The following is a 12,634-nucleotide window of genomic DNA, read 5'->3' on the forward strand; positions in this document are numbered from 1 at the left end:
GGCGCAAAATGGCCATCAGAAGGCCTCAAACGGTCCGTAACTGGAGTCCAACCGCAACGGTCCTCAGGTGGCGTCAAGCGGCCCTCAAAAAGCCTCAAAGGCCGCTTAGAAGGCAGCAAAGGGCCCTCATATGACCCCAAAGAGTCCTCTGCTGGCGTCAAACGGACCTCAGAAGGTCTCAAAGGGCGTCAAAGGGCCCTGAGCTCGTGTCAAATATAAAAGCGCCCTTAGCTGGTGTCAGGAGGCCCCCAGTTGGTGTCAGCGTGCCCTCAGCTGGTGTCAGAGAGCCCTCAGTTGGCATCTACTGGCCATCAGAAGGCCCCAAACGGTCCTCAGATGGCGTCCAACGGTCCTCAGCTGACGTTAAGAGGCCCTCAAAAAGGCCTCAAAGACCCCTCGGCTGCTGAAGAGGCCCTTAGCCCCAAAGGAAACTCAAGAGACGTTAAACGGCCCTAAAAAGGCTTGAAAGGGCCCTCTGCTGGTGGCAAAGGGCTCGCATATGACGTCAATAACAGCTTTGTCAAAAACGGACCTGAGAGACCTTGCCGGTCCCTGGTTATAAGGGACTCCTGTCTCTTGCAGTAACCTGAGTGGCCCACGTTTACTGAGGGGCCCCTGGTTATTGAAGGAGTCCCTGGTTACTGGAAGGGCCCCTGGTTATCAGAGGGTTTCCTGGTCACCTGGTGGGTCCCTGATCAATTGAAACCTCCCGATCATCTGAGCGCCCCCTGATTGCCTTGGTCTTGGCGTTGGCGTACAGTTTAAAGTCGTCGGCACACTGCGGCCTCCTCTTTCTCAACAAGTCCCTCTATTTCTTCTGCAGCGAGGGCGATTTCGTCAAAATGCTCCTCCATCGCGAAGCCTCGTGCGCAGACGCAGTCGTCGGGGCGCTCGCTGCGCCAACTCTTGACGCCACCTGACGGGCTCCAAATGGAACAGATGGACTCCGAAACGAACGTGGGAATGCCGACACATGATCCCTCCAAATTTACAGAGGAGGAGATGTCCCTGACAGCCCATTTGCAATAGGGGTCACTTTTACACTATAAACGTATGGGGAATTCGACCTTATTGACATGGTACTACGAGGTCAGCTGATCTGCTTGGCATTTAAATCGTAGTAAAACTGGCATTTAAACGCTGCGAAACAACTTACGTACAACGTAGCTCCGATGGGCCGCTCTTTCTTTTTCATCCCTCCGATTTTCTTCCGATCAAGAGAAGTTTCGTACCGAGAGAAGTTTCGCAGACACGTCCGATATAACTTACGATAGCACGGATCCCCCCAAACCTCCTAACTTTTAACCCGCGCCCCGTTGGGCTCTGCCGAGCAACGCGCCCCGTTGGGGGGGCATTTTGGCCCCCCTAAGATCTCGAGAACTACGCAACCTAGCGACAAGCGGCAAACGGTGTTGGATAGCCCTATCAGGGAACTACCTTGTGACCCAATTTTATTGACCCAGGTCAAACTGATGACGTCACAGGTCAGGTCAAAGGTCCAATTTTCACCGTTTACAGGCATTTCAAGAAATGCGTTGTAAAATCGAGTAAAATGCATTTCATTGAAAATCATCGATGGGGAAATGTTCTTCAAACACATATTTTGCTATTTGAGGTCACTGATACCAGGTCAGGTCACAGAGGTCAGGTCACTGGGGGGTCACAATATGAAAGTGTGTGATACATGTTTTATGGCCCATTTTACATGACAAATGCGATTATGTGGGTCAGGCAGCCTTTACGGGCCAGCTTAGGTCACGTTTTGGTCAAGGTCAGGTCAAGGTCAGGTCAAGGTCAGGTCAAGGTCAGGTCAAAAAGGTCAAATTTCAAAGTTGATATTTTTGCATAAAATGGGTATCGATTCGATGCAGCTTGTCACGGGGAGTTCATTGGTGGTCTTTGTTTTGCCGTACGTGGTCTAGAATCGCTAAAAATTGAGTTCAAAAATTTGACGTCATCATTTTTGAACAGTTTTTTTTTCGCTATAACTTGGCCAGAAAACGAGATATCGATCTGAAATTTGGTATGTATATAGAAGAGTGCAGGGACTAACACATATATTCCGGTTTTTTCGAAATTCGGAGAAATTTCGGATTTTTTTTTAGTTATTCTAAAAAAAACATTTATTTGAATTTTTTGGGGTCAAAAACCCAAAATTTTGAAAATCCGAGATAGCAGTTTTGTAGCGCCGCTTTTTGTCTACTAGACAATATAAAGAACTTTGAGATTACTTGTTAACTGTAGATTTGGTGAGCGTTTCAAGATTGCATGTTTTTTGCTCATTTTTGCTCGAACATGACCTCAGTTTGACCTCAATAACTCCTGACCTAAGGTGACCTAAGACTTGAAATTTGGTGTGAAGGTGTCAAATTGATGCCCGGGAAGGTACTGAAAATTTGGCGGCGCTGTGCGCCGCCGTTTTCTTGCTATTCAGGAAAAAACACAGGGGGGGCCAAAATGCCCCCCCCAACGGGGCGAGGGTTAAGGTCAGGTCACCAGCTCACTTTGAATGACCCAACCTCAAGTCACTTTTTTGCAACTTTGTCGCCGTGCCAGAGCTACAGTAGATGTCGGAGGCCTTTGAAAGACGCAGTATGTTATTAGGTCATTAGTAGCTACAATTTGTACCTATATCTCGGAATTTTGATGTCGGTGACCTAAGGTCAGGTCAATTTCGCGACCTCCCCATTATAAGTCAATGGGGAAAAAATCAACTCCCTGTTTTTACCACTAAAACGGGTCAGAATGGCCCCATATACCATACTTGACTTCATATACGATCAACCTTCACTACCTTGAGGTCTGTTTTGCTGTTGGGAGCTGTAAGGTCATGTGACGTCATCAAAGGTCACCAAAGATTTTTTGCCAATAACTCCGTACAGGAACAAGATACAGCCGCGCGGATGGTCTCATTGTGTTCAGCTCGTCAAGACGCATCGAATGATATACATAATGACCTGGAGGTCACGTGACCTGAGGTCAACCTTTGACCTTGACCTTTCGCGGCCAACATATATATATCAATAGATGCGGATTGACGAGAGGATCATGATGATGCCCTTAGTTTGTTCCTATCTTGACTAATTCGAAAGTCATTCGAGAAAAACTCTCCATATCTAGCGCCGCCATTTTGACTTTTTCGACCCCTGTGACGTCATCTTTGACCTGACCTGAAAATGACCTTAGTAAAAATTGTAGACCTTGTCCGTGCGTATCCGATGCCGTTTACCGCTTGTCGCTATCTTGCTTCGTTCTTGAGATCTCAGGGGGGGGCGGTTGTCGCCGACCCTGACGAGCCTCTGATGGGGGCCGGGACATTTATTGTAGCGGAGGAAAAACTTCGTTGAATTTTGAAGAATGTATTGAAGAAATCCGGACGATAGATGATGACGAACGGTAGACGAGGGTGAAATGAGGAGCGCAGAGTAGACAGGTGGACCAGAGAAAAACACAGTGAGCACTGTCGATGAAGTTCACTGTTCAGAGTTCAGATGACACATCGGCGCCGCCGCGGACGGGGCGCCGTCAGAGCCGTTCACTGCACTGCAATACGCCGGCGCTCGTCGGGGCGCCGGCGAATTCGCGCACTGCCACTGAGCTGGGCTCAGTGGCGTTCACTGGGCACACGAACGGGGGTGCCCTCGGAATCGTGCTCGGTGGCACGACTCCGTCACTGTTCACGTTGGCAACCCGCTGGGGGTGCCGTCGGAATCGCGCACGATTCCGTCACGGGTTCACTACACCGGCGCACATCGGGGCGCCGGCGGAGCCGCGCACCGCCACCGAGGACTGTACCCGGTGGCGTTCAAGTGGAGACTGCCCGCAGCGACTCGAGGAGCCGCCGCGGGCACAAAGAACAATCAGTCGTACATCTAAAAGCAATTAGAATATGAAACGAGAAACCTGTGAGAAGAGCCAGAGCAGGCTCGCGCGGCACGTTCGGTTATACGATACGGCGGCGGCGAGCACGAACAGCCGTCAAGTGTGAAGCGATAGCGCGAGTGACAAATTGTAGGCAATTAGAACTTGAGACGAGAAACTAACACAAGAGCTGGTCCAGGCTCACGGGGCATGACCAGTACTGCGATAGATCACGCGTGGCTGTCAAATGTAAAACGAAAGAGAAGAACAACAGGGCAGTTCATTTCGTCGGTGACACACTCCTCCCCTGTGATCGACTTAAGACGGGAGATCACACAACCACTGAACACCGACGGAACATTCTGTACATCCACGAGATTCACGACTTCGCTACGCAGGTTCTCGCGAGTTCTTCCTAAACTACACAAGCACCTATACAGATTTATGGTACACTACCTATATCACTTAGTACTAAATCATAACGAATGCAAACACTTTCGGCACCTTCACAATCGTTCATTGCGCTAGACCTCGTCCCTGGTCATCTGCACATTAGTCCACTGGTCGCGTCACTTTGTCACTTCTGACGCCAGTCTCCGGTGCGCAGTGTTCGGCTACACCAGAAACGCAACGCGAGTGTTCACACGGCTGTTGCCGGTTTCGGTTGTCGTTCTCCAGAATAGCTGATGTGCTGTCCTTCCAGCAGTCAGCTGATCGGTCGCTGCTCTCAGTAGGTCAGCAGGGTCCTTCGTCGCCTCAGTTTCCCTCGGTACTCAAGGTCAGTGTCAACCGGCAGCGCGGCACGCGCCACTCAGCTGAGCTCCCCCACCTCCAGATGTCACTCGTGCCTAATGGCCGGCTGCGCGGACGGGGGAGGGGAAAGCGGTCCATGTGGCGAGCCGGGCTAGAGGGGGACACGGGAAAAGACATAAATCTCGGCGAGTTTGGTGTCTGCTCCACGGGACGGAGGGCGAGATGAAGTTTCAGAAATGGTCTATAGGCCAGGCTCAGTGGGTCAGTGGGAGTACGGTCGAAGTACAGCTGTCAGGATGTGGGAATGATGTGGCGACAAACCCGTTCACTACAGCTGAGCTGCTTCTTCTAGGACAGCGACCACGTGACCGGCCGTGTGTGGGTCGCTCCATTCGCAGTGACGAGTCGTACAGCGCGCACTCGTCTGTCCGGTCCTGGCAGGAGCTCTGTTCTCGAACCAGGGACCAGAGTCCTTTCGATGTGCCAGGTTTTGGGATTTTTTTCTTTCTTCCATCGGCTCCGGATGTGTCGTAGCATCCAGAGTTTCTCCTTGAGGATCTGCACCGTGATCCGATACGGAGCGGCGATCCTCACGGGGTCGAAGATAACCGCAGTTCTCCTGAGCGCTCCTCGTCTGGTCGTCTGCTTCTTACTGTCTGGGAACTGGGCACTCGGCGAGTCTCGCTCTTCGTCCCAGACAGCACCCAGAGCTCCTTCCGCAGGGAGATAGGTGTCATCGTAGTCCGCATCGGGGTGTGCTTGTCTCACATATGGTGTGCTGCTTTGCACTTCACTCGTGTTGTTCATCTGGTTTTCGAGCCGTAAGTTTTCCTTTGTGAGCAGATCGGGACCATCTCTTCTTACTGCTCTGGCGGCCTCTGACACGGTTCGTTCTGGTTGATGGGCGTCGTCCATACAGACACTGCCGTGTCGCGCTTTCGTGGTCTCTGTCTTCAGTTTGACTTGTGCATCTGCATCATGATCGGTGACTGTTTTCTGCGGCACAAGGTCAGCGGACGCCAGCCACGATTCGGTTTTGAAGACGTTTTCTTCCTTCTCGTTCTGGTCTGATTTTTGTCCGTCGTTCAGGTCAGGCGAGAGGCGGTTTTGAGCCGTTCTTTCTTGTCGGATGAACTGTTTCTGATCAGCCGTCTCCTGGATATCCGCTACGCAGGCCACAGCCCTTTCCTGGAATCGTTGCGGGACGTCAGTTTGACTTTTCCGCATGTCTGACTCAGCGAGTGGTCGATTGTTGCACGAGGCGCCAAGCACCTGGGCAGCAGCGTCGGAGTCGGAGATCACCTGGATTTCCGGGTCTTCGCTCGGTTTTCTGGCTGAGGGATGCTGCAGGGATTTTGCTGCCTCAGCTGTTTCACCTGGGTTCACTTTTCGGAGGCGTCCTTCTTTCGAGCAGGATTCTTGAGTCACCTCTTTCAGGTTCTTGTTGCTAGCGAGTTCTTTTTCCGAGCTCAGCAGGTCTGGCCCAGCGGGTAGCTGGTTGTCGAATGAGATGCCAAGTACCTGGGCAGTAGCGATGGAGATCCATCTGGTTGTCACTTTCTGGCTGTCCGTAACTTTCAACTTCTGGACACTTTCTGACGCCGGTATCCTATCTTTGGGTAACTCGTCGATCCACGATGGTCTGCTGATCTGAGGGCTAGCTGGGACGGGGCTAGCAGGGAGAGGGAGAGGACAGTGGAATGATATTTCGGACTGCGGGAGTCTCGTAGTAACCGTTCGCTGTCCTTCCCGTTCAGCTTTCATGAAGTCGTCCCTTCTGCCGGCGTTTCGTCGATCATTCATCTGCTGTCGCCATTGTGCCTCTAGTGCAGCTTGTTCCATTTCATCTTTTGCGATTTGCAGCTCACGTCGTCTTCTCACTTCATCTTCATGACGCTTCAACTCCTCTTGCTGCCGCCTCAACTTCTCTTCTTGTTGCTGCTTTCGCTCCGCTTCCTGTCGCTCCATCTCCAGTCGTTTTTCCAACTGTTTCACATGCAGAGCCCTTTTTCGCGCCGTGAGCTGAGCCTCAGCGGATGCGCGGGATGCTGACGAACTGGAACTCACCTCAGGGCGCGGCTGCTGCAGCGTCGAAACCTCCATGGTTTCTTCAGTTTCTATCGTCACAGGAACTCCGCCGACAGCGCCTTCACTTTGCGGTCTCCCTTCTTGTTTTTCCATTTTCGATGAAGTTTCCTCCGCTTCTGATTTCTTCTGGCCTGATCCGGCCCGGAGGACCATTAAATGTCGCCGACCCTGACGAGCCTCTGATGGGGGCCGGGACATTTATTGTAGCGGAGGAAAAACTTCGATGAATTTTGAAGAATGTATTGAAGAAATCCGGACGATAGATGATGACGAACGGTAGACGAGGGTGAAATGAGGAGCGCAGAGTAGACAGGTGGACCAGAGAAAAACACAGTGAGCACTGTCGATGAAGTTCACTGTTCAGAGTTCAGATGACACATCGGCGCCGCCGCGGACGGGGCGCCGTCAGAGCCGTTCACTGCACTGCAATACGCCGGCGCTCGTCGGGGCGCCGGCGAATTCGCGCACTGCCACTGAGCTGGGCTCAGTGGCGTTCACTGGGCACACGAACGGGGGTGCCCTCGGAATCGTGCTCGGTGGCACGACTCCGTCACTGTTCACGTTGGCAACCCGCTGGGGGTGCCGTCGGAATCGCGCACGATTCCGTCACGGGTTCACTACACCGGCGCACATCGGGGCGCCGGCGGAGCCGCGCACCGCCACCGAGGACTGTACCCGGTGGCGTTCAAGTGGAGACTGCCCGCAGCGACTCGAGGAGCCGCCGCGGGCACAAAGAACAATCAGTCGTACATCTAAAAGCAATTAGAATATGAAACGAGAAACCTGTGAGAAGAGCCAGAGCAGGCTCGCGCGGCACGTTCGGTTATACGATACGGCGGCGGCGAGCACGAACAGCCGTCAAGTGTGAAGCGATAGCGCGAGTGACAAATTGTAGGCAATTAGAACTTGAGACGAGAAACTAACACAACAGCTGGTCCAGGCTCACGGGGCATGACCAGTACTGCGATAGATCACGCGTGGCTGTCAAATGTAAAACGAAAGAGAAGAACAACAGGGCAGTTCATTTCGTCGGTGACAGCGGTCATCCCCCCCCGTCGGTGCGAAGTTGGCGCAGACCCCCGTCGGTGCGCGGGTTAACCCGGCGGCCGCTGGGCCTCCACGCCACCCGCCGGCCGCTGGGGGGGGGGGGGGCATATAGTTGCCCCCCCTTTACTTCCGAGGCGATATCGTCGCAACGCGAAGAGATAGAGAAGCGAAACTTTGCACACATCTTTCTGAATACCTAGCCGAGGTTGTGTCCAAATTTGGTATCGATCCCATTTGAAATGACGTCACAGTGACGTCATAAGTCAAATTATAGATTTGCGACTCTCAGTTTCCTCACGATACATCAGGCATATGGGACCGAATATATAGGGCCGATTATTGGTTAGGAACTAGATGGAAGTGTACTTAGATGTTTTAGGATGACAGCAGGTGCTGTCTAGTTCATTTACAGTTCAGTTTCATGCTCAGCGTCATCAGCAACGGTCCATATCGGAAAACGACAAAACTTTATGACGTCACTGTGACGTCATCTTAGATGCTACAACCACCAAACTTTCCTCAAACATTGCCTAGGTATTCATTTGAAGCTATGCCAAGTTTCACGTTCGTAGCTCATCAGGTTTCGGAGATATTCCACAAAACGTAAAGGGGGGCAACTTTATGCCCCCCCCCCCAGCGGCTCGTGGGTTAAATGTTGCTACTTAACCCGCGACCGCCTGGGGGGGGGTCGGATCCGACCCCCCTCCGTTTTTCTGGAATAACTCAAGAACCGCTTACGCTATCAACTTGAAACTTGGCATACCTTCTCCCCCATCAATTTGACGTCTTCTGTGTAATTTTTAAGAAAAAATTTCCAATTTTTTTTAGATATATCGATTTTAGTGATGTAATTACATGGCGTTTTTAGTCAAAAAGTGGTAAATGTTTAAAAATCGCCAAAAATCAGGGTTTAAAGCGAATTGTAAATTAAGGACATAAATAGACGCAGCTCAAAGAGTTCTTTAAAATGGCTATATCGGATTTTCCATAAAATGCGTTTCTCACCCCTAAAAATTAAAAAAACTACATTTTTTGGAAAACAGCTAATAAAATCCAAAATTTTGAGAATTTCCAAAAAAAACCGGAATATATGTTATAGAGCTCTATTAGAACATTAGATGTCCCAACTTTCAACTTTCTATCTTGATTTTTGACCCCCAAATTGTAAAAAATAGCTCCAGCATGCATAGGGCATGGTGACGTCATAAGCATTTTTGTGAATTAGAGGCACTTTTGAACATCGCATGTGAAAACAAATGGCACCACTAGATTCCTGGGACAAAGCTCGTCTAGAAAAGTGCATTTTTTTGTCAAAAATAAAAAGTTGAAAAATTGACCTTTTTCTCAGCCCTCGTTTAGTTAGGTATGTATGGTATAAACGATCTTTTATGCTCTCAATGCACACTTATCACCAGCACAGTGACTTGGGGTCACATATAACCATTACCATCGGATTCGGCGTGAAAAATAAGCCATAAAACATGTGTCGCACGCCCATGTAGCAGAAAGTGAAAACCGTGACCTTTCGTGACCTGACCTGACCTTGACCCGTACTTAGTATGACCCCTATACGCACATGGTACCTTCACTAGGCCTTTGAGGTCATTTTTGGTGAGTTTCGAGCAGCAGCTATCGATTCCGCTGTCCGTAAGCCTAATCATGCCAAACCCCCCGAATTTGACCTTTGACCTGACCTTGACCCGAAAGTTGACCTCAATCTTAAAATCTTAAGAGTGCTTTGGGAAGGTCTCGTAGAGACCTTTCGAACGCCGCCTCGCGGGGCTCGATGCGACCATTGGTTCTCGAGATAACAGGGGGGGGGGGTCGGATCCGACCCCCCCCCCCAGGCTGTCGTGGGTACGGAAATAGCCCAGGCGGTGCCAGGTTAAAATGTTGACGCATCGCTGTTATCCATAAAATTACCAACTATATTTTTCGCTTTTGGTCCTGTTCGTTCAGTTACCAATTGCCTCTTTCACAGCGTCAATCTCAGACACCATGACAACCATTCACCAGCCTCCTGTTGGGACGGCAGACTGCCTTCCGTCGGCTCAGGACAGCCCGGCACCGGGCCCCACCAATCTGCCCTCTGCGGCCACCGGTATCATCAGGGTCCGACTAACCAGGAGGGACGGCGCTCCGTTGGGGTTCCGCGTGGCCTGGTGTCTTCCGCCCAGGTGGGTGCTAACCATTGACTTCTATAGTAACCAACCATAGAGGTCAATGGTGCTAACTGCTGAGTGCTGACTGCAACTAAGTCATAACGTCATAACGTTCTTGCGCCTTGTATGTATTGTGTCGCTGTTGTAAGGCGGACGTTTGATCAATAGAGATGGATGCTCATGTGTATTGGATTATTTCGACTACAAGCTATTGTGAAATGTATCGATGAGACATTTGCATATTGGATGAAAAGTCGTACAACACCTTTTCCCATTAATTTAGTGATTGAAAAATAATTATATTCATATGCATTTTGCAGCACAGCTTCTACAAATTTACCTATCTAAACAAGTTGGCCTCTGAAATCGTCCGTATCTTCTCGTAAACACTCTTCCTATAAGTCAAGCTTCGTCTCCAAGCATAATACTTTAGTTGATTACTTTAACCCGCGCCCTGGTGGGGTCTGTTTATAACGCGACCTGGTGGGGGGGGCTATTTTTTGCCCCCCCCCCCTCGTATCTCCGAAACTACTGGACAGATCCGCAAAATTCAAACGGCGTTCGAAAGGCCTGTCAAATTTGTAGAAGGAAACCAAATTTCATTGACCTCGGGGTCACCGATGACGTCACAGGTCAGGTCAAAGGTGAAATGTTTCACCGTTCACGGGTCTTCTAGGGAATGCGCTATAACACCGAGGAAAACGCATTTTGTCGAGAATCAGCGATAGGGCGTCAGTTGCCTAGTAGATATGTTGCTATTAGAGGTCACTGACAATACCAGGTCACGTCACAGGTCAGGTCACCAAGGGTCACAGGTCAGGTCACATGAGCCCAACTTCACTAAGGTTGTGTGATGCATGTTTTATGGCCAATTTTTCATTTCCAACTCAATGGTGTTGGTTATAAGACTATCAGGTACGGCTTAGGTCACTTTCTGGTGAAGTTCAGGTCAAGGTCAGGTCAAGGTCAGGCCAAAAAAGTCAAATTTTAAAGTTGATAGTTTTGCATAAAATGGGTATTGATTCGATGCAGCTCGTCACGGGGAGTCTAATGGTGGTCTTTGTTTTGCGCTACGGGGTCTAGAATTGCTAAAAATTGAGTTTGAAAATTTGACTTCATCAATTTTGAACAGTTTTTTCGCTATAACTTCGCCAAAAAAGAGTTATCAATCTCAAATTTGGTATGTGGATGGAAGGCGGTAAGGACTATCACATATATTCCGGTTTTTGCGAAATTCAAAAAACTTTTTGGATTTTTAGATCATTATATCCAAAAAAATTGATTTTTTGATTTTTGGGGGTCAAAATCCAAAAATTTCAAAAATCCGAGATAGCAGTTTTGTAGCCCTGTCAATTCTACAGCTTTTATGTCCGTATCATTTTTCTGTATTTGCAAAGCTATAGGCCTGACAGCTCTTCCCGTGAAACCCTTTTTTGGGTCGAAAACGGCAGAACATGACGTCACTCTGACGTCATTTCCGGCCAACCTATCATAGCTTTTGGGAAAATTTTTGGTCACCATATGTAAAATTGATGTCCAGGAGGGTACTGAAAGTTTGGTGACGATCGGCGCAGCGGTTGTGGAGATATATCGAAAAGTCTGGAGGGGGGGGGGGCAAAAAATAGCCCCCCCCCCACCAGGTCGCGGGTTAATCTCTCTTGACTATCTCCCTCTCTTTTATCTCTCTGTCGAATATTTTTTTCTCTCTCTCTCTTTTTCTCTCTTTCTCTCTCTCTCTCTCTCTCTCTCTCTCTCTCTCTCTCTCTCTCTCTCTCTCTCTCTCTCTCTCTCTCTCTCTCTCTCTCTCTCTCTCTCCCTCCCTCTCGCCCGTCCGCCAGAGTGGAGGCCGTCCACGAGGGTACTCTGGCCTTCGAGGCTGGAATTCTGCCCGGGGACCGTCTCCTTTCGGCCGCTGGTGTCAGATTTAGCGACCTCACTGAGGACGATTCTATTCAACTGCTGAGGTGAGGGGGCTCCTCCGGAGGTCGTGACACATACCGGAAGTGCATACCTATATCTTGAGCTCATAGCTAAGGCTTTTGTCGGCCTATACTGTGCAGTGTGCACATTTCACTACCTGATTAGCGATTTGGAGTAATTTTTTTTTTTTTAATTAAGGAAAACTTGCAGGAACCAAGCGTGAAAGATAACGTGTGGTCACGTTTCACTTGTGTAAAAAATAAGCGTCCTCCGAAGCCAAAATGTTGCCAGCAGATCGTCTCCTTTCAGCCAAAATGCTTATGTTTATGTTTATTTGCTCATCACCAACAGGTACAGATAAAACCCGGTTACAGGTGAAGTAAAGTTATGAAGTTTTAAGTTGACGTATTTGTAGGCATCAGAACAAGTTTCGAAGTTTCTGCCACTCATCTCACGCCACTCAAAGGCTACCAGACATGTGCATGGATCCGAGAAAATGGATCTGGGACCTGATCCCACGGATCCTGATCTCGGATCCGTCGGGATCATAGATCCAGCTCTTTAATTTATCTAGAGATCCGTAGGGATCATAGATCCGATGCTAGTATTTTTGCTTGAGATCCAGTGGGATCATAGATCCTCATTTATTTTTGATCAACACAGAAATCCCAAAAGATCACTCGTTGCAACTCACAAGCGTTCTTATTTAGTTATTATATGTGATAACACGTCATAATCCATCGTTTTAAGGCACTTATTGACATAGAAACACTTGGAAACCTGGTTTCGAATGTTGTGCATGG

At 49.4% G+C, this 12,634-nt stretch overlaps 1 protein-coding gene across 1 annotated transcript in view; it reads left to right on the forward strand.

Annotated features, from left to right (window-relative positions):
- Nucleotides 1-9,747: 9,747 nt before the first annotated feature.
- Nucleotides 9,748-12,634, forward strand: part of LOC122363590 — a 31,519-nt gene continuing 28,632 nt past the window's right edge. Inside the window, exon 1 of the mRNA XM_043333051.1 lies at nucleotides 9,748-9,926. Coding sequence (XP_043188986.1) covers nucleotides 9,748-9,926 — 179 coding nt within the window. The remainder of the gene's footprint in view (nucleotides 9,927-12,634) is intronic.

Source organism: Amphibalanus amphitrite, unplaced genomic scaffold (genome assembly GCF_019059575.1).
Source record: "Amphibalanus amphitrite isolate SeventyFive unplaced genomic scaffold, NRLGWU_Aamphi_draft 000628F_arrow, whole genome shotgun sequence".
NCBI classification, from domain to species: Eukaryota; Metazoa; Arthropoda; class Thecostraca; order Balanomorpha; family Balanidae; genus Amphibalanus; species Amphibalanus amphitrite.